The sequence below is a fragment of the Mytilus edulis genome, chromosome 12, assembly GCF_963676685.1.
Source record: "Mytilus edulis chromosome 12, xbMytEdul2.2, whole genome shotgun sequence".
Taxonomy (NCBI): Eukaryota; Metazoa; Mollusca; class Bivalvia; order Mytilida; family Mytilidae; genus Mytilus; species Mytilus edulis.
In genome coordinates, this window is record NC_092355.1 from 71,393,113 (window position 1) to 71,417,001 (window position 23,889).

Sequence of the window (23,889 nt, forward strand, 5' to 3'; positions counted from 1 at the left end):
ATACAAATAAATAGGAAAACGTATTAGACAAAGAAACACATGATTAATGAATAACAAAAAGCATCAGGTTTAAAATTTAATACGCCATATGTGTGGCGTTCTAAATTAGATTTTATAAATTGTTAACGGTTTCTCGTCTAATGTAAAAGAGCTGAGATGTAAAATTGGTATCACATTTAAGCTGGACGTGTCCTCGTGGGATAGCTATTACTCCTAAATATTATTTGGGATATTTTATTACACATTTATATTTTTATTTTTACAGGGGATATGATTTTTCAAAAGAACAGATTGCAATGTCAGATACACAAAAAGACCAACAATTACAAGAATAGTTCACATTACTTCCAATCTTGATATTAACCTTGTAATTGATGTTGAAGTGACAAACCGTGAAGTTTGAATACTGCTTGATGTCATTAATGTTGGAATATACAAACACAGAGAGTGATTGTAATATATCACGAAGATGAGCAGCTGTTGAAAAGGATTGGTTGTTTTCTTTTCCTGTACATAACGCATTTTTGCCAATTAAAAAGCCATCATACATGTTTCAAAATAATATATATATTCATATATTCATATATACAGTCCGCCAAAAGTTAAGCACCACCGAAATATAACTGGCAATATTTTTTTAACTATTGCAAAAAAAATATTAATGTTTGGTGTTATGAATTACCTTTAACATACACTAAAAAAAATCATTACGACCAAAAAGATTGCACTCCGATAAAGCAGTCAACCAACCTTTTATCAAAGGTCATATGTGCGTTTATAAATACACTGTTTCTCCAGGTGGTCGTGTAAGTGTTCGTACATTGGTCCGTCGACTTTATAGAGGCAAACGAAGAGCACGTCGTGGTGTATAGAGACCTGTACCTTCAAGCAGGCACTCTACCGTCAGGTTTAAATGGGATAATGAACATCTATGCTTGAACATAAGAACCTGACAAAACACTCATTGGTCAGATGGGAGTCAGTTTCCTTTACTGCCAGAAGACGCCATAATACGAATTTCGCAGGGGGAAAAAACGGCCTATGACCAAAAACAATATTTGACAAGGACTGCATGCATTGCTGGTTGTGTTCCAGTAAGGGGTTGCTTCTTATACCGTTATGAGCTGGGTATGCATATTCTGCAGGGTAACATAAACGGACAGACATACAGAGATTTGGTGCCTTAGCATATTGTAGTCCGTCATTTTAGTAATCCCCCACTTGCGTCAACATTGTCAAGGCACTTGTACCTGAATGACAACGCTATACCACGCAGGGCAAGAATTTTAACCGAGTCCAAAGAGCAACCAGCCATTTACACTAATTTTTGGCCTTCCTTGACTCCATGCATGAACCCTATCAAACATGTCTGAGATACCATTGTCGGAAATCTCAATCGCAGAGATTCACCTTTACAAAAGTTTGTCGATTTAAAAGTGGCATTTGTTGTTTAATTTCCCTCGGTTTTAGTTTGTTACCCCGATTTTGTTTTTTGTCCCTGGATTTATGAGTTTTGAACAGCGGTATACTACTGTTGCCTTTATTTAATGCAACAGATTTCCTCAACTAAAGTTTTGAAGGCTTGTACCGAGAAAGATAGGTCGTGTTATGAAACTGTACCGGAAATGAGGTTGTTACACATGCTATTGACTCAAATATTGACATTAAATTTGCCAAACATACCAAAGATTATGTGTAGAAAATGTTAATGGTATTGGGTGATTAATTGTTGTAAAAAAATAAAATCACAGTGAAACTTAAATTCCATTTCTTAATTGTGTAATTTACACTATTTCTATGAACGAAAAACCTATATGCATAGAACCTTCATAAGTGACCAAAATTATATTTGTGGTTTGTTTGTGGTATACATTAGCAAAATTGCAATATGATTGTTTTCTATTTTTCGAGGAACAATTGATTTTTTAAATTTGATAAAAGATGCAATAAAAGTAGGTGGTGCTTAACTTTTGGCGGACTGTATATATTCATTTTGAAATTTAATTTTATTTATATTTCTACTAGTGTGGAAACGGAATTCAATTTTTAGTATATATATATATAGAGAGAGATACATGTTTCAAAATAATGTCTAAAAATGGCAACAATCAACATTCAATCTATTTAAGCGTGGATCGGTTTGTGAAAATAAACTGATGCAGTTACTGAATTAAAATTATATAAATGTCTAAGAATATAACTTAAACACGCTAATTAATACATTAAAAAGTTCTATTAGATTTTAAAAAGAAATACGCAATATTTCGCTAAACAAATTAGCTTCATCAGGCGTGTGCATCTCTCAAGGTGAAATCGGATGCATGACAAAAAAATATTTTTGTAGCTTAATCTATACAAGAGTTGAGAAAAAGTGTAACATATTGATTGATGTTGCATAAAATATGTTTGTAGCTACGACTACATGAAATTGGAATAAAAGTTTAAAACATTTATAGATGTTCGATTAATTGTATGAATTTCTATAAATTAATTTGTATGATTTCAAGATAATTATGGTTTTGATTTGCTTTTAAATCTTTTTTCATCTCTGTTATTGAGTCCATCAGAGTTCGTAACTGGTGCATCCAAAATCTCTCTCTCTTTTTTGTCTTCCTTGTGTATCCCAATTTTGATTTTTCTAAATGATTTGAAATGTGACGTTTTCAAAATCATGTCCTGCTCTTAAAAGGTGTCTTGTAATAAGGCAGTTCCTTTCTTTTGTATAAAATGACCGATGGTTATTTGGTCGGATGTTAAATGGTGTTTCTGTTTCACCAACATATTGTATTTTGCAAGTTCCACACGTTAGAACATAAATGCAATTTTGCGTTTTGCAATTTTATGTTATAAATAAGTTGTATTTTTTCTTTGTGACTGTGCTGACGAATTGGGTTTCGATGTTGGCGACTTTGCAGCACTTACAATTGCCCCTTTTGCATGGTGTACAACCTCCGATTGTTGATATCTCCTGTTGAGATACTTTGAATACTTTGATATATATATATATGTGTGTTTTCACATATGGGTCAATTCGCGCAGTTGATTCTTTGTTGGTGGTAATGGTAACGTTTTCTCCTGTAGCTCACTCCATGTCGTAAACTTGGATATAGATATAATAGCTCTTTTCGAATCTGTGACACTTTCACATATATTGTTTCATTTTCGGGGTACGAAGTGACATTATTTTATTCCGTAAATAAGCATACCCAGGCCTTTTATATCTTACTATGCGATATGGGCTTTGCTCATTGTTAAAGGCCGTACGGTGACCTATAGTTGTTAATGTCTGTGTCATTTTGGTCTTTTGTGGATAGTTGTCTCATTGGCAATCATACCACATCTTCTTTTTTATGTTTCGTCATGCGACTAATCGTTGTAAAAGATGTTTTTTCTAGTTGTAGTTGTTTGAGTGATGCTTGTTTATATATGCTCATGCATTGTACAAATATTGGTCAAGCCATTGCTTATGTTAAAAAAAAAACACCAAGAATTACATCTCATGCTTCCCTCTCTTAATGAAGTTCAAAGTATGTGTCATAGAATGTTCAAAAAACATACAGAGAAATAATAGTACACAAGACAAAAGATAGAAAACTAAAGACTAAATAAAGGCAACAGTAGTAATCCGCTGTTCGAAATTCAAAAGGGGAAAAACAAATCCGGGTTACACATCAAATATATGAGGAAAACAACGACACAATAAATACACAGCACTAAAATGCAGCATACAAACGAACTATAATATAACAATGGTCATTTTCCTGACTTGTTACAACAACACGAACCCCACTAAAATTAGGGGTTATATCAACTGCTCTAAAAAGGTAAGCAGATCCTGTGCAACATGTGGCACCCGTCGTATTGCTTATATTATTATAAATCCGATAAATAGTTTTATTCGGTAGTTCACCATCGTGAAATGGGAAGTTACGACATAAGGACTATATCCGATATCATCTGTGAAACGGTTATTCCATAACGGTCAACCAACTCGTCATTGCGTCCGTACGATCAACGAAGGGATGCTTTCAACTTCACCATTTAGAACACTCGGTTAAATAGCTTCATTGTGTATAGCAACCCTCTATCAAGGAAATCATGATAGGATATACAAGCCCGGAAATATCGTATCAAAAAGTAAAATCACAAAAAAATACTAAACTCAGAAGAAAATCAAATCTGAAAGTCCCTAATTATGACAAAATCAAATAACAAAACGCATCAAAAACGAATGGACAACAACAGTCATACTTGGTACAGGCATTTTCAAGTGTAGTGAATTAAATTGGGAGATATAAATGTATACTCCGTAAGTATAAGCTGTTTGTCTACATAAGCAAAGGAGACAGACTATAAGCTATCCGTATTCAGAGAGAAAGGAGGCTGACAATAAGCTACTATCAACGATCAAGAAAATATTTCACAGTACTTAAATTAGCTGGCAGATACGACACTATATCAAACTGAAAATATACTGTAATCAATTGACTTGTTTTGAGGAAATAAAATTAAAGTATACATCTACTGTGAGGTTCATTCCAATCAGAATCAAGTTTTCTTTTTACTCAAATGGATAATAGTAGCATAATATTAGTAAAAATGTGTTGAGGAAGTCAGAAAAGACTACAATCAGCGATGTCTTGACAGTTTCAGCGGCACATGAATAAGTTAGCGAGATACATTCATGCATGATACAAGTAATAACTTATTGATTAATATAATGTTTTGTGATAAAGACAATAAATAGACACTTTATCATCACGCTACTGAGTTTAATAGAAGTGTATTATTTTATACCTTGACCACTCTTATCTCAATTTCTGTGAAATTGAAGAGTTAAATTACCTGAATGAAGAGACATATGTTTATATATATATATTGTTACAAACAAAGGAGACCACCGTGTTTTCCAGGGCTTGCATTTCCTATCTTGATTTTTTAATAGAAGGTTGATGTTATAAAATCAAGTGGTGATGTTAAAACAATTCCTTTGTAAATTTGACAGACTTCATTACAGATAATGGCGAATATTTTCCAAACGTCGCAACTACAATCCCATTCCATTTCCCCTAAATTTGACTTACCGAATGAGACTATTTACCGGGTTTGTACTAATATGAGCTACACGACGTGAGCCACATGTTAATGATATGTTTGTTCTAAATGACCACCTGAAAACGCCTCGAGTCTATGGTGGCGTTCGTTATGCTCAGTCCATAGTTTTATATGTTGTGGGTTGTGTTCTATGTATTGCTAATGAGACAACTCTCCACAATAGACCAAAATGACACAGAAATTAAAAAAACTATAGGTCATCGTACGGCCTTCAGCAATTTGTCCATACCGCATAGTCAGCTATAAAAGCCCCGAAATGACAATGTAAAACACTTTAAACGAAAAAACGAACGGCCTTATTTATTGACAAAATATGAATGAAAAACATATGTGGCAAAGTTTTTTTTTATTCGAGCGTCACTGGTGAACCCTTTGTGACGGAACGCGCGTGGGGTTTTAAATAACTGAGATTGAGACATTTGTTTGCATATTCGACAACCACAGAACTGATTAACTTATTGGTTTTAGTTTGGTCTTATAAAACTTGACAGAACTGGATAAAAAGTTCGAGCTATAGATTCTTCAAGGTCTTATTTCTTAATATGAATCTTACAGTTTGTTCTTTTCAGTATATTTATTCTAGATTAAGTGATAACTCGAGAAAATGGGATAGTCAACATGACATAACATTTAATATCGTTGTTCGCTTTTGCCCCCAAAAAATCAATGAAAAATGGTATCCAACGAATATTTCTGATTTGAAAAAACGTTAAAAGATTATGAATCAAATTTATCTGGTGGCAATGATATCATATTGTCAATGCACCAGTTTTTACAAAATTCTATTCGTTTCACAATTTCTGTAAGATAACTTTTGTGACTTAATAACAAACTTTGAATAGTGCTATCGTCATTTTTCAGAAGTATAGTGCCATCGATTGTAAAACTTGTATATATAAAAAAAATTTGGTATTATTGGCAATGAGACAACTCACTACAAGAGACCACAGAAATAAACAACTAAACGTAACCGTACGGCCTTCAACAATGAGCAAAGTCCATACCGAATAGTCAGCTATAAAAGGCCCCGAAATGACAATGTAAAACAATTCTAACAAGAAAACTAACGGCCAAATTTATGTAGCATCTCATTGACGTAATATGGAAAACAAGGAGCTTGAAGTATTTTCTGAGGTACTCCCCTTTTAGTTCCAAATTCATTGTGTCATTATATCATTATCAATCATGTAGATAAACATTTCAGATGTGTATAGTCTATTGTGATCAATCGGATTGATGATACGTGCCCAGCACAATTGAATACGAATTCCAAAAAACATATTGACATTGTTACAAAGTTATTGTTTGATCAGATATGTTCATTCGTGTTCACTGCTGGTGGACCTTTCGTCCCCGAGAGTATCACCAGCCCAGTAGTCAGCACTTTGGTGATGACATGAATATCAGTTATATGCTCATTTTGATAAATTTCCTGTGTACAAAAATTTTTCGAAAACCTATGAATTTTCTTATCCATAGTAGGAGGAGACAACCTAAGCCGTATTTGGCACAACTTTTTGGAATTTTGGGTCCTCAATGCTCTTCAACTTTGTACTTGTTCGGCTTTTTAATTGTTTTGGTATGAGCGTCACTGATGGGTCTTATGTAGACGAAACGGGCGTCTGGCCTATTAAATTAATATCCTGGTACCTTTGATAACTACTTTAAAAGAATCTTTACACAGTTTTCTTTTGCATGTCTTTGATTGTCGACAGGCAAGTTCCTGGTTTAGCAAAATAGCATGTTTTGTCTTCAATGATATCTATTCTTGTGCTTTCGAAATAGTTTAATTGTACATTTATATTTTATTTATCATAACACAGGTCTTGATAAACATATGTTGATGTACACTGCAGATGATTTTCGATATCTAATAAATGTCTGCTATTCATGTGATATGCTATTTATTGGAATTTTAATGCATTAAAACATTTGATAAACCAAAACAAACACACGATGTAGCAATTCAGATCCAAAGTAGACCTGGCCGTACTTTCACATATTATGGTTTACTTTTACAAATTGTGACTTGGATGAGAGAGTTGTCCCATTTTCTTATAGCTACTTCAAATGGCTTAAGTAGCTGAACATGAATTAAGGATAATAATAGTTATCACATTTCAAATTCATATTTGCAACAATTTAAAATTTATTTTTTCTAATGACGCTTTTGTCAATCTATCTATCTACTAACTTGTTTTGGCATTAGTAAATCCAGTTATATTGATTCGACTTTATACAGTTTAATAATTTAATTTTCTATATCTATCCCAGGCCATCGTTATATTATATTATATCTTGTTCTCAAAGGCTGATTACTCGCAGTTATAATCAAATGCACGCTAAACGTTTTTTTGAAAGACTTATTCTAATATCCCATAATGTTTTGCACTTCATTAATTAGATCATTTTATACCTTAAATGAATGTGTACATTTTCAGGTGTATTATTGTATGCAAATGGATAATGTCGTCTTAAATTAAGTAACCATGACCTGCTGAACATAAATGTATGACAAATCTTTTAAATGTCGGAAACATTATTATAATTTTAAACACTATTGTTACATAATGCACGTACCTAACAAATATCAGTGACACACAAAACCTTGTTAACATATCGCGTGCTTACAGAATAACATTTATCTTAAATTTCTTCAATTTGAAAAGAAATCTTATTCGTCTTTATCGACCAATAATCTGTATTCTTTGCAAACACGGAAGTTAGTTGTTCAAACTGATTACGTAATTATAACTCTCCATTAATGTGATAGAGACGCCATGCGTCTCCGTTTGACCAGATCTTCGTATACTATGTTGGTAAAATTGTGTTTGTCACCAATTTTATTTTGGATTGTCGACTGTGGGAATCAAGGTAAATATTTTATATGTATCACATTATGCAATTTTGTAAAGCATCTGTACTATCGGCATAGTGCTTTTATGTTTCTTCCCGTTTTCATAATTTATATGCTTACTAAAAATTTAAAATGTGAAGTTAAAGCTATATGAAAAAAAATTTACAAACTGTCTTAATCCTGACCTATATTAGTATGAGTCAATAAAAATCTATGTTATCGATGTTACGTGTGAATTAATGCGTTGATATATATTTCTCAAGGTCTGTCATTCAAAATATCCGAAACATGTCAGTATTTATTATAAAAAAAACTTAGCGGCTCTTATTAGAGCATTTTTTTCAAATTATTATTTACCATCCACTGAAAATTATATACTGCCATACTATAAAAGTTACATGATTATGGACGTGTTCAGGTAATCTTACTTGATCCTTATCAAATGACTGCTAAAACGTTACATAATTAAATAGGTAACTGTTTACTGTTGGTTCAATTGATCCGTGAAATTTTATTGTGTTTAATTTGTTTATTCAGTTCATTCACACTAATTATCTAATCACACAGGAAACCAAAGAAATTTAATTTTGATTTTGATCTTTGACACAAAATAAAACGTTTATATATAATTGTGTTTAAATGACATAACAGAAAGGTTAGCATTAATTGCTCCTTAATTTTGAATACTAGTACGTAGCTTTTTCAAATTATAGTTTATAGATGAATACTTCATGGTATGATTCCTAAAATTGAACAGTTGCGATGAAGCACACAGATAGCTATTAAAAACGTTTGGACTTTTTTTCCTATTGTTATTTAGTTATGATTTTTATTATTTTCAATTTAGAACCATGCGAGACAAACAACTTTATAGATAACTGGAAAAGATCAGTTGCGTACGAACCAGATAATCCAAATCTGTGTGACTCTTTCTTGCTTGAAGATTGGTACAGGGTAATAAGTGGCGCAGGAGAACTGATGCCAACAGAATGCCCAATAGGAGGTTGGCGTTGTGGAACCACTAATCCTATTTGGTTATCAAAAGGTTCGTTTAACAAAATTGTTAATGCTCAGCTAATACTATTTTTCTTTTATGCGTCAAAAGCCCAACACCCAGTTTATTGTTCTTTCAGGCTGACATAGAACCGGTATAAGATAGATTTATCATGATTAATCCGTAAACCAAGCAATGTATGATGCATCGACTTCTAAAATCATGCTAATGGTGAATAATATTTTAAATAAAAATTAAATTGAAGATGCGGTATGGATATAGAACTAAGAAAATTGTCAGTGAGACAAATACCCGCCAATGTTCATAAGTAGTGAATATTATACAATTATGGCCCGTTGAAGAGGTGAATATCCAAAATTGTCAACACGAGAAGGTTATTTCATTGAGGGCGCAGCCCGAAGTGAAATAACTTTTGAGGGTTGACAATTTTGGATATTCATCGATTCTAAGGGGCCACAATTGTTTTATTATACCGAACTTACAGTGGAAGTGCATTTCGAACACAGACTGACGTTTGAAAATACATTTGTGTTCGATTTTCTCGAATATACAACAAAAGTAGAATCTTTTTGTAAAATATTGATGGCCCTGAAAAGGACCGTTTATAAGAGACATCATCGGCTGCTACCACTCTCAGCTCTATATATGTCCAATGCCGTATTTCCTCGTCTCTCGATGGGCTTCCAGTGTAACGTGAACGCTGCCATTTTGTTTATTTACGTTTGTGACGTCATTTTTATGGGAGGTAACTCAAGTACAAATAAAAAACTCAAAAGTTTATTCACCGCTGGTGTAAATTCTTTAGGGTTATTCGTCCTTCCTTCAATTGAATGAAAATTAACTGAATTATTCCATGTCACGTGATTACGTTTCACCCAATATAATTGTTTGAAATATATGTAAGGTATAATAAGAGCAGTTATAGGCTTATAGTGGATATTTTGCTTCCGGAAATCAATGTTTGGTATAAATGTTTTCAATTGATTGCAATCAAATTCAACACTGTAAACCACGATATATAAAATTTATAACAATTCAAAACATCCGCGGTTTTTTTTAATTCAATACTCTGTACTCTTATACTGTCAAGCGAATTTAACAAAACAACACGTGTGTTTTCTTTCTATAATCTAGGTATCACAAACCACTAACAAACAAAGCAGTATACTTAATGGCATTCCTTTCTTTTATTCTAACACTTGCTCTCTAATGATAATATTAAGTTATCTTAGAGTTCGAGATAGAGGATTTTAAAATTTGAATCTCAGAGAGGGAAAAGAGTGTCTCGCGGTATCATCTCATTAATTGGTAGCTTGAAAAGGTCGGAGAAATTGAATAGGATTGATGTAGACTTTCCAAACTACTCTGACATTTGATGTTATTGAATATAAAATTATTTAAATAATACACTGAGACGTAATCTATATAATACATCTGGTGTTTGTCGCATAATAATTTTATCAATTGTGATTATAATAGCGGACGATATAGCTTGTTGCACGACCACGTACCTACTTTAAAATTCAAGAAAAAAAAGGCAAAAAAAACCAAAAAAAAAAACAAAAAACAATTCTTTTAGGCTTGTTTACATTAACATATTGCATTAGCAAGATATCACAAAAGGTATTAGCTGATTGTCAAAGTTAGACCTCATATAAACAGGTTATAGAAAGAAAGATGTTTTATGCATGAATAAGTTAACAATTGTTAACATATCAGAAAATAAGAAACAACAATAATTCATTAAATTCCAAATTAGGATACAAATAATAATAAATATTATTCCTTACATAAATTATATTTTAAAGAATTCTATTGAGTGAAATGTTGTCACGTGACATGGACTAATTCAGTTGTTTTTCATTCAATTGCAAGGAAGGACGAATAACCCTTAAAATTTTCACCAGCGGTGAATAACCCTATTATTTACCAGCGAATAACCTTTTGAGTTTGTTGATTGGTACTTAAGTTGTCTCCCATGAAAATGACGTCACAGACGTAAATAAACAAAATGGCAGCGTTCACGTTCCACTGGAAGCCCACCGAGAGACGAGGAAATAAGGCATTGGACATGAATAGAGTGCCAGCAGCTGATGATATCTCTTATGAAGTAACGGTCCTTTTCAGGGCCATCGACATTTTACAAAAATATTCTAAATGTGTAAATTCACATTGCGATAAGACGTGTCACGGTACTTGTCTATCCCAAATTCATGTATTTGGTTTTTATGTTATATATATATGTTATATTTGTTATTCTCGTGGGATTTTGTCTATATGTGTTACATTTTAGTGTTATGTCGTTGTTCTCCTCTTATATTTAATGCGTTTCCCTCGGTTTTAGTTTGTTATCCCGATTTTGTTTTTTGTCCATGGATTTATGAGTTTTGAACAGCGGTATACTACTGTTGCCTTTATCTACCTTTGTTGTACATTCGATAAATTCTAGAACACGAAATTAATGTTCGAAAAGCCTTTCCACTGTTAGTTGGGTATAATAAAACAATTGTGGCCCCTTAGAATTGATGAATATCCAAAATTTTCAACCTTTAAAAGTAATTTCACTTCGGGCTACGCCCTTATTGAAATAACCGTCTCGTGTTGACAATTTTAGATATTCATCATTTCAACGGGCCATAATTGTATATGAACAGCTGCGCCACGAGCGCATGATACGCCCGTCTTTTTGTGAAAAAAAACATAGTAAATGTTTTTCGAATAACACTGGAGAGGACAGGAAGTCATGCTAAGTATATCCTAACTCATATGAAAAAAAACCATCCCTATTTAAGTTACAAGCTTTTGATAGACGTATTTAAAACGAAGATGTTACGTTAACTCTTAAAAAAGCAAGGGTAAATGTAGACATGAGGTAAGCGTACAGGTAGGGATAATATGAAAACGGGTAATTTAAATTATCGTTCACGTTATACAACATCGTAACGCAAAATGTGTATATATATATATGTATCTCATTTTTATGTTACTAATCATGAACATAAAGTCATATAATGAAAATAAAACGATAAATGTGATAAGGTATTGTGTACGTTTAATGAATTAAAGATATATTTTGTTCTTCTTGATTAGATGGCGTTCCAGACGGCGAAGAAATATATCCTGATGTTGGGAAAACTGTATCAAGAATGGGATATTCAGTGTCAGATAATAATTGTATCTCAAAAAAGTACCCAATCGAAATAAAGAATTGTAACCAGTATTACGTGTACTATCTTAAACCAGTGCGAGGATGCCTAACTGCATATTGTTTTGGTATATTTTGTTTTAGTATTATTAAAGTTAACCATAAAACTAAAGACAAATGTTATACAAGTTGGAGGTTAAACTAGATATGAAACCGTTTTAACACATCTTTTTATCGCATATTTGAGTATCAAGTCAGATATATATCACATTTGCTTTCAATTCGTTCCGTTGACCAATATAGAGGAGAGTTTGATTTTGTTATTTTCAATCAACTACAGCTTTTGCATTTATCTTGGTGTCAGCTATTTTATTAATATTTTTTTATTGATTCTTCATTGTTTTAAGTAATCGAAAGAAGACATATATGTTAAAAAGTAAAATCACAAAAATACTGAACTTAGAGGAAGATCAATTGGGAAAGTCCATAATCACATGGCAAAATCAAATAACAAAACGCATCAAAAACGAATGGACAAAAACTGTCATATTCCTGACTTGGTACAGGCATTTTCAAATGTAGAAAATGGTGGATTAAACCTGGTTCTATAGCGCTAACCCTCTCACTTTAATGACAGTCTCATCAATTTCCGATATTTTTACATTGGTTATTAGTTCTGTCAACCTGTCAGACTAAGTTATCTAAATGTTTATAGTATAATGTAAAAAATTCATTATGAAAATTGAAAGTATGTGTGACAGATTCATGAAAAATTCGTGTCAAGAGTGCTGTTCTTATTTCATGTGACCAAAGATTGTGTGTCAAATTTCAATTTTTCGATAAAAACTCAATTTTGTGCTAAATCATGATACCAAATTGACAGAACTTATAACCAATAAAATTAACACAAATTTGAAAATGTTTTGAATCTATATATTTTTTTAAATAAGTTACAAAGTTCATCTAGATTATATCATCAACAATATTTTTTTCTTTTAGGTTCTGAACTGCCATGCCCTCCGGGACTGTCTTCGGAAACTGGATTTACCCCTGGCTGTGGATGTAAGTAAATTGGTTTATTTTGCCTTTTTAACTTTAATAAAGTCTTTTGTAGACGAAACGCGCGTCTGGGATAAGTACAAAGTTTCAACCCTGGTATCTATGACAAGTTTATTGATCAGATTTTGCTACTTGTCATACAATATGCATGATTCACAATATTTTAATATATTTAGATGTAAAAAAAAGATTTAGCATTTGAACTTCTTTTTTTAAAATATGATATGTTTTTTTTCTATTTTCAAAGCTTTTCCGAATGAAACTGTTAGTCCAAAAATTTCGGTAAAAATGCACGAAGAAACAGTCGAGAATAAAGTGCATTTAACCCCAAAATTTGAGTGTACGGCTGATGATGCAACAGAAGAGTACAGATATGACGTAAAGTATTACATTAATAACGTTCAGATTGACGATGCAACAATGCTCAACATATCGTATGAAGATCTTGGAAAAGCTGCTATGTTACAATCACACTGGGAAGATGTTTTCAAGCCTAACATGTTTGTATGTATACTTATTTTTTACATAAGATTGATATAAGGTTTCATTCTGATAGAGTATTTTAAAATCTTCATGAAATACTAGTTAATGCTTACAAAACGGTTTGTATGATGACCATCACAGGTCATATGCATGGGTAAATGGTTCGACAAATAAATGCAGTTTTGATTGAGCAATGTATATTGTAAAGGAAACTTAAAAACAGTTCATATTCAACTGGTCACATACATTTTCCATTTATAAATTTATTAAAAAGATTATGATAATTCATGCCAAATGCAGATGCTCTAACAACTAACTCCATCAGTAGCGGAACAAACTTTCGATTTTACACGGAACGTGGGGACGGAACGCTGCGACCTAGAGAACATTTTTTTCTTATAATCAAATATTTTTTTCAAACTTCGAAATAGTTTTGCAAGAACACATGCAAACTATTCTGCTTAATGCGGCCAATATCCTGTTATCATGGCATCGTGTAGCACTATTATATTAGTCGATTTTTCTACGGATCAGAGGTGTACTTGACACTATCAACACTGTGTGACAACTAGTTGAGCAACATCTGCTATCCTTTTTGTGCATAAGTGTTAATTGCAGAAAGGACTTTTTTCAGCTGATATTTACCTATTATAGCCATCGTGCTATTCTTGTATTTTCCTTAGGTTTTTGTTTTTTGCCTTTATAGAGCTATGGTATCATAGGTCTTTCATTTACTAACATTTTCATGTCTTTCACTTTGTGTATATTATTAAAAACTAAAATATTTAAACCATTATAATGTATACCTAATACAAATGGTCTAATTATGATGTTGTAATAATATGTTTTGCTTTACCATATCATACAAAGTCGTTGAAACTGATAGCTACATGTATGCATGCATACTATCAAATCCTTCTTTATACACATCAGGTAAAATGTTCGATGCAAGTTAGAGTTGACGGATTCACATCACCGGGAAATAGGACATTTTCTGATATGTTCTTTGCAGGTATTAAGGTATTAAGGTATTATTCTATTTATAGATTTCAGTACTTTTTAGCAAATTTAGGATTATTTTATAGTCAGTTATATCATTTCATGTATGTCTAGTGTGACTATACTCTAAAAGGTTGAAAGTGTTCAGCGGTTTCATTTTAGACTGTATCCTTTAAAGTAGTTGCTTGATGCACAGGGGAACAGTTCAATTATTAGAAACCTTTCTGTAACCGTTTACTGACGGGTTCAGGATTATGATATGTTTACGACTCACAATGGTGCACCGCTGTCTTTTGGTATGTACATACATGTGTGACAAGCAGTAATAAAAAATAAAAGGAATGATCTATAACCCATGATAACAATTGTACCCTACATGTTATTAGTAGGGACTTAATGGTTTTGTAAACATAGCTAACAAGTTCATGGAAAATGTTGCAAAAACCCGGAAATGTTTTATCATTTTCCTTTTACATGTTTAATGCATTCACTTCCAACAGTTTTAATCCATAACTCCTTAATAACTATACGATATGACATATCTTAATTTACTCTAACAGGTTTCAAGTAATGCTAGAGGTTTTGCAGTAAAAGAAGGAAAGGTTCTGAAAATCCCACTTGAATTTACTCTTCCTGTTGGATGTATCTATCCTGTTAATAGGTAAGGCAATACAATTCTTTGCAGTTGAGCTACTGATCAAAATGAAAGAATACATAAGAAAGAAAATTTACTTAAAAGTACTTTCGTGACCACCGCGGTTCGTTGTACCGTAGAGGTTCAGAGTCTTTCATATACATTGTTTTACAATCAAGTTATAAAATTATGTTAACTTTGAAATTATAAATGTGAATATTGGAATGATTCGAGATGTCTTACTCAAAATCTTATTTAAAAAAGATGATTTGAAAAATATATCTTAAGATATCATCTGTCCTGATATAGTGTGAAACGAGTTTTCTATGCTCACAACTGTTTTGGAATATCAACAATGTGAAACTTTGTATAATTACTTTGAGACGTTTTTCAAAAAAGATTGAAACTTTCGATCTACAGCATGTTTAAACAAACGATACATTTTTTTTATTCTAAAAGATATGATATCACAATTGCGAAACAGTGTCATTTTACCTACTTTTAGACTGAAAGACACGACTAATCAAGACTCTAATGTGTTTCAGTCCTCGAGAACAGTTCATTAGAAAACATTCTTGTTTTGTTGAGTTGTACAATGCCATACCGAAATACCAAAGAGGGAACTGTGACAACGAGGACCTGCAATTCCTTACAGAACAATGTGGGATAAAAATAAGCAATAGTAACTGGGATAAACAGCATTTCATTAAAATAAGAGGACAGATTGACAATGTGATAAATGTGAGGAATAGATTAACATTTCTTAGATTGTGGAGTGATCCAAAGCATGGTTCCAATATAAAACATCTACGTATATGGCAAAGTGTTCACCTACCAGACATAAAGGTACATTTTGCTCATAAACTAAGAGTAGAAACCTTATTAGTATTAAAATATGTAAAGAAGAAACTGTTGATACATTTGACGTGTCATAAAACCTTAATGTTGAGGAATCAAATAAGTAGATAAAAAGGGGTTATATTATTTCCGTATTATAAGCTAAGATGGTGAAAACTAACAAAAAGAAATGATAAAATGAAAAAGTGAATCTGTTTAACCTTCATTTTACAAAATAACATAGAAAAAATCAGAACGAATCAAAGTTTGCATTGTTATCCAACTCATTCTTATACATCATAATTAAAATAAAAAATGCAAAAAATTCTCAATTAATTTATCAAGATGACGAACTTATATTTGACCTTAATCAAGGTATCCACGTTTATCATAGTCAAATAAAAAGCATGTATGAATTTCATTCAAGACTAAATTAGATCGGTTTTAAATTATTCAAATCGCTCGATTTTGTTTTGTTTTTTTTGGGTTTTTTTTGTTGTTTTTTTGGGGGGGGGAGTCGTCTTGCTCAGTCTTATGTGTTCTATGTTGTACGTTGTGTACTCTTGATTGTCTTTTGCATGTTTTGATCGTTTTTGTTTTTGATGTCGAAATATACTATTTAATACAATTAGTATTTATTCATGTAATCTACTGTCGTAGATTTATTCATGTAATCTACTACCATTTTTCTTAAAATGTCATGTACCAAGTCAGGATACTTGCAGTTGTTATCAAATAGTTCGTTTTTATATATGTATGTTGCATTGGCGTTTGTTTTTGATGCACTTCAGTGTTTTCCACTAATAACTGATGTGAATCCTTCGTTTTAGTGTTTAACCCGGATTTATTTTCACTCAATTGACCTATGCCGTTTAAACAGATGTTGTCGATTTATGCGTTCCAATATCCCTTGGTGTTTTTTGTCTCTTTCTTATTGACGTATGAAAACAGCGTTAAGTATGCTTATTATTGCTGCTGTCACTATATATTTCTAAACAATATTTTATTTTTATGATAAACAGGTACTGATAATTGATACCGATAAGCTGACCCTTGGAAAATCTTGCTACTCTCATAATGATCCTCATATGAGTAACTTTGAAGGAGTGTAAGCACCATAAGTATTATGAATAAATAAAACAATGAAATGGTATTCACAACAAAGTTCGTACTTAAATATATGAACACAGTTGCAATGTTTGAAATGTGAGATATCTGAATTGATTGTCAAATGATTTATGACTGTATGTTCAAAGTATTAACCTGTCAACACAGATTTGTTCTTTTTGGGGGAAAATGAAAAAATATAAGTTAGCGTTGTTCAAGCAGCTTTTTCATTCATCTTAGATATATTTAAAATTCTCGAATAAACTTTAATTCTGTGTCATGAAGATCCCTACACAATTGCTTTAAAGGGGTTTCCTTATAGCCGTATCCAAGTTATTAAATTGCATAGTTTTTAAGATTACAATGTTCTTGTAATTCATTTAAACAAGACAACCATACAAATCAAAAAGTGTCACAGAAAAAATAACATTAAACAATAACTCCACAAAAACTGAAAACTAATGGGATAAGTTTGTAAATATTTTGTTAAATGAGCATCATCTGCTGATACAACTGTATGTGGTATACATATTCTACTTTGTATACTTCTATGTAAGATCTTCAATCCCAACTATCATGAACAAAAGTGCTATCTAAATCGGGAAATTGTCAGCAGCTGAACTGGTCAATTATCGATGACTTGGCCAATAGATAGCTTCATAATGTATCATGTGATTATATATGTGAATCAAACTGAAGTTTGATAATTCATTGCTTATTTTTAGATCCTGGGAATTGCAAAATAAGTTTGTAGCACCCTCATCCGGGGAGTATATAATGTATAAACACGACAGACTTCCTCAACAGGTAATATTCTCAACTTATAGTTATATAAATTAATTAAGAGGAAAGTTTGATCAGAAGAAATATTAAGTGCAACAGAGATTTCACTATAATTTGACATACATGTAGTGGGGAAAAAATCAAATGTTGGGGATGTATCCATAGCAGAAGACGCTTGCTAAATGTTTTACCTCTTTTTGTTCGAACACTTGGCGTCCGTCGTCCGTCCTCGTCCGTCATTGTTGTCCGCGTCTTTCGTTCTGAACTTTTATAAAAAAAATCTTCTCCTCTTAAACTACGGTGCCAATTTAAACCAAACTTGTCCACAAACATCATTTTGGTATAAAGTTTGTAAAATGTGTACGATCACCCCGCCTGGCAAACAACATGGCCCACATGCATGGCTTAAAATAGAGAAAATTGGTATAATGCAGTTTTATCGTATTATCTCTGAAAATAAAGCATTTAGATTAAATCTGACGAGGTCAAAATGTTACAGGTAATATCTATCTGCCCTGAATTGTAACATAAATCAGACAAACCGTTGTTGGGTTGCTGCCCCTGAATCGGTAATTTTAAGTTAATTTTGTAGCTTTGGCTTTTATCTTGTATATTATATAGATAGAAATAAACTGTAAATAGCAAAAACGTTCAGCAAAGTAAGATCTACAAATAAGTCTAATTATCAAAAGTGTCAATTGATCGTTTTGACCAATTGACTGTCTCTGAATTGACAATTTTAAGAAAATCTTGCAGTTTTTTTTTTAATTTGGTTTTTACCTTAAATAGTATAATACATGTAATAGATAGAGATAAACTGTAAACAGCAATAATGTTACGCAAAGTACGATCTACAAATAAGTTAACGTTGATATGACCAACATTTGCAGTTGACTCAATTAGGAGTTATTGTCCTTTATAGTCAATTTAAACAAATTGTGTGTACATTTTTGCAATCTTTCTCCAAAATCTTCTCCACTTAATCTACTGGACCAAATAGAAATAGACTTAGTCACAACTTTTGATAGGGTATCTTGAAAAATATATCTGATGACTCATCCAACCAACATGAACACAATGGCTTTAATTAGAAGTGTAAGGGAAAATTGTAAAAAATACAATTTCAAAAGGTTACAATTGAAAACTAATTTAAATAATGATAAGCGGTCTTCATATTTAAGAGAGTCGTAGTGTAGTGGTAAGCGCATCAAACTACTAACACAAAGGTTCCTGGTTTGATACCAGTTCAGTGAAGAAAATTTCAGGATTTGAATTTTCGGCTCTTCCTTGGCACTGTTTGCGAATATGAGCTTGAAAAACGATGATTGTCCGTCAGAGTGGGACGATAAATGGCTGACCCGTATTAAAACAATAGCCATATTTCCTTGCACGTAAAAACCCAACCCTGTAGATTTCGAATAAGAGCAGTATAATGCCGCTACAAGGCAGCACTCGCACTTGCAACACGAAAGGGATTAATAGAAGTTACAATCACTTATATCACAATCCACTATTAATAAATCTGCTTAAACTAATCATTATGATGGTTTCTTATACTATTTATTATGAATTAAACCTTATTTAACATTATTTACAAAATCATACGTGAACGATACATGCTCTTGAGAGCCTCTAGTTTACTTACGTTTTATTATTTTTTGATGTTATGACTACAAAATACACGTTTTTAGTTTGTTTTGTTTTTTATTTGTCTGTCTTTCTACAGCAAATAATGAAGAAGTCGAGAATATGTTTTATTATAGTGATACATAATGTATTCACATCTTTTAGAATTCCTTAGTAAAGGTTATATTCATTTTTCAGATCAATGCGTTCTTCAGAAAGTGTAACCCTGGAGCAAATGCACTTTGTAATTGTGGTGTAGCGATAAGAAGCGCAGACAGTTTGTTTGTTGCCAATTTTTGTGAGACAATGTATAAGGGACAAAGGCGAGTCAATCGATACGTTGCATCATGGTTATGCGATGATCAAAATTTAATTATAGAAGAAAATGTAAACAAATACAAGGTTTGTTTATTTTAAATATTTACTGAAAACTGATAGCGACGACATATTTCAAGTCCACATATGTTTAGGAAACGCAGTCCTAAGTCCTTTTTTGTTTAAGAAATGTGCGATGAAATATTTATGATACATACGATATGCATAAAAAGTGTACTACTTTAAAATATGCTTTAATGCAAAATTATTACAAGGAAAATTTCATACTCCGAGAGAAAATCAAAACTAAAGAAAAATAAAACAAATACTTTGCTATTATCATGATTATTAAATATATAAATAGCCAAGAAAATGCTAAAAGAGGGACGAAAGATACCAGAGGGACAGTCAAACTCATAGATCGAAAATAAACTAACAATGCCTTGCTAAAATGAAAAAGAGAAACAGACAAAAATAGAACACATGTAAAACATAGAAAACTAAAGAATAAACAACACGAACCCAACCAAAAACTAAGGGTAATCTCAGGTGCTCCGGAAGGGTAAGCAGATCCTGCTCCACACGTGGCACCCGTCGCAAAGAAAGTCTAATTCGGTAGGTCACATTTGAGAAATGGAATGGGAATGTAGTTACGACGTAAGGAACATATTCGATATCATTTGTGAAACGGTTATTCCATAACGGTCAACCAACTCGTGATGGCGTCCGTTAAATATACGAAGGGGTGATTCCAACTTCACCATTTGGAACTCTTGGTTTAATATCTTCATTGTGAGCAGCATCCCTATATCAAGAAAATCATAGAAGGAAATGCAAGCAAAGGCTAATTATTCATTTCTCTCTTTCCTTTTCAATATATTTCTGTTTCCTTTGCAATCATTCATTTTCATTCATATCTAGGTTCAGCTTCCTAGTGGAACCCAGGTTCATTTTTCACATGGAAAGGTTTATGATTTCTATGGTGTACATAGCATTCAAATAACTCCGTCAATATTAGATTCCGATCTCACATCTGGATTGTGTGGACGATATAACAATAAAAATGAGACGATTTTATCGACAGGACCAGACCATTAAACGTGTTAAATGAACGTGTTCGAGATGACATTTGGAGATTCGCAAAATCATGGAAGTAAGTAACATGTACTAATAGATGAAAAATACTTAACTCCGAGGAAAATTCAAAGGAAAAATCTCTAATCGAATGTCAAAATCAAAAGCTCAAACACTTCAAATTAATGGACAAAAACTGTCATATTCCTGACTTGGAAGAAAATGGTTAATTAAACCTGGTGTTATAGTTAGCTTAACCTTTCACTTGTATGGCAGTCGCATTATATTCTATTATATTGAAAGCGATGTATGATCAAAACAAATACACATAATAGTTAAAAATGTCAAATATGGTATACGTATCTTGTATATTATTATGGCGCTTCTTGTGGAATAATTTTGTTTATATTACATTTCTAAACATCAGATGCTTTATTTAGAATTCAGTAGACACTATTAAAAATCTAAATTGAAATACCTAACAACGGTTGAGTAAAATGAGTCAACTCAGCTGACATGCTAATCTTTAGATATCATAAGACCTATTGTAATTGTAGCACACGTATCTTCATTTTATTATCACAAGAAAAGTTTTATTAGATATATGTTTATATGTATGGGCTCGCACTACAATACCATCAATTTGCTCATACATCCAATCTGAATACTGGAATAAGAATTGTCATTATACGAACAATACCGTTTAACAGAATTTCAAAGACATGACACAATTCATTTTGTAAAAGAGGCGGAAAAATCTTTTTTTTTCAAATTGATTATAAGGTATAGAAGTGGATCTATCTTAAAAAAATATTTAAACATATTACAATCAGGGAACAAATATCGATGTTTGACAAAGGAATGTTTAAACATTAGTGTAACACTACCAAAACATACAACGATCTAGATTTAGAACTGTATCTATTCCACTGTGTCTCTTGTGCCAAGTTTTAAACAACAAATTAATATGATTTTCACAATATATTTTTTTAGGGTTGATGGAACTGATGAGTCATTGTTTAGTCTTAATGGGAAGCTTCCACCATTAAAGTATCTTATGCAAAAATATTGTACTTGCAACACGCCACAAAATGGTGGAGATAAACCACCTATCTATACATGTCTTTCAAGTAGTGAAATGAACACTTGTAGACAAACCCAGACCGACCAATCTGTTTATCATGCGTCATGTTTAACGTCCAGCTATCGTAGTAAACGAGATGTTTCAGATATTGAAGACATAGATGAGAAACCTCCGATGTTTCCTATGTATATAGAACCAGACGAAGATCATGTTGCAAGTGAGGTATATACTTTGTATTTGTTATAGCTTTAATGCTAAATTTAAAAATTATCATTGACAGACACAATAAAAAAATCTCAATTCAGAATATCCTGCATCATTTATTACTGCCAATCATTGACCTATGTCCGTATGGTCAATATACGAAATCAATGAAGGAAAAACACTAAAACAAATAATGAAATCTTATATTTTTTATTTGCGTAGATGAACTTTCGCATGTTTTCATATTTACTTAAGCATTCTGATAATTTCAAAATGTACAGTAATCAAAGTTATCATTTTTTGAATCTCGGATTAGCTGAAAGTCTGTTATATTTATTGAGTTTTTATTACATCATGATGATAATTGTGTCCTTAAGCAATGTTTTTCAACATTTAAATAAATATATTTCATGTTTTGTATTTTATACCGGTCTACAGGTTTCATTTAGTGTATGTGTTTCAGAGACATGCGAGGGTCTTTAATCTGCAGTTTTTATTACTTAAAGAAAAATGTAGCTGCTATTTTCAGCTGTGCCCATCAAGTCAACAGACAGACTATTCAGGTTACCGCCTGCTATCGATTCGGTTCTTGAGCCTATAATATATCAAAAGTATATATACATCGAATGTGTTAACACCTTTTATATTTCAGATTGCCTTTGGATGGAAGAATGGATTCACAGACGAAATTGCAAGAAATAAATGCCAAGATGCATTTGCTAAAACTCTTGCGTATTCTGCTTGCACAAAATATGTTCCTTCAGTAAATGCAAAAGATTATGTGAAAGAGTGTATTGAAGATATGAAGGTATAGATATATATATATATATATATAACAAAAGTTTTTTATTTAGATTCGACTATACATTTGTAAAATACATTTGTATACTTATTCCAAAACACGACCTCTAATCCCTAACCATTCCTATCCCTCCAACACCTCAAGCAATCCTAAAAAATAATCCGGAATAGTTTTTCGAAATTGATGCATAGCCAAATGTTAATGAAATCCTGATATAAATCTAATTAGCTTAATGCCCACTGAGACAATTCCACAACGGAAAATTGAATTTTATTATTCAAATTAGAATTAGAAATATACACATTTTACGTTATAAATACTGCACATTTAGAATATAATGCATGCATTTATTATTGACAATTATTGACGTCTGTCAGTATGTGAAATTGAAAATCACTTACAAATAACATGAATAATGAATGCCAGGTTTTTTTTAATTAACAAACCAGAGAACGTAGATTAATACGGAAATATTTGAAATAGTTTTTGATGAAATACTTCAGAAATATTACTTTCACACAATATTATCATTTCAGATCATTGGGGATGACAGATTTCTAAAAGTAACGCTTGAAAACTTTGCATCTACGTGCTTAGGAAACGCAAAGAAAATGGAAAATCTGACAGTAACAAACAGAACTGAAACATCAAACAGAACTGAATTTGCAAACGATACCGAGGCTCTAGAATCAGATCTTAGGCCACCATTAATGATGTCGATATTAGAAGAAATAGAACAGGCCACGTGTC

The 23,889-nt window shown here is 32.1% G+C and overlaps 3 protein-coding genes across 4 annotated transcripts in view; all 3 read left to right on the forward strand.

Moving 5' to 3' along the window:
- Positions 1-562, forward strand: part of LOC139499051 (von Willebrand factor D and EGF domain-containing protein-like) — a 32,515-nt gene extending 31,953 nt beyond the window's left edge. For both annotated transcript variants that reach the window (XM_071287715.1, XM_071287716.1), the window contains one exon: positions 266-562. In XM_071287715.1, coding sequence (XP_071143816.1) covers positions 266-335 — 70 coding nt within the window. In that variant the 3' untranslated portion in view covers positions 336-562. The remainder of the gene's footprint in view (positions 1-265) is intronic.
- LOC139499281 (uncharacterized) overlaps positions 1-23,889 on the forward strand; it is a 740,979-nt gene that overhangs the window by 391,031 nt on the left and 326,059 nt on the right. The window lies entirely within an intron of this gene.
- LOC139499049 (von Willebrand factor D and EGF domain-containing protein-like) lies at positions 7,730-22,180 on the forward strand. Its single transcript, XM_071287713.1, has 13 exons — positions 7,730-7,989; positions 8,820-9,017; positions 12,078-12,260; positions 13,132-13,194; positions 13,439-13,695; positions 14,608-14,694; positions 15,234-15,334; positions 15,853-16,153; positions 17,167-17,252; positions 17,977-18,058; positions 19,859-20,062; positions 20,897-21,128; positions 22,043-22,180. The coding sequence occupies exons 1-12, from the start codon at positions 7,896-7,898 to the stop codon at positions 21,071-21,073; spliced, it is 1,833 nt and encodes a 610-aa protein (XP_071143814.1). The 5' UTR covers positions 7,730-7,895; the 3' UTR covers positions 21,074-21,128; positions 22,043-22,180.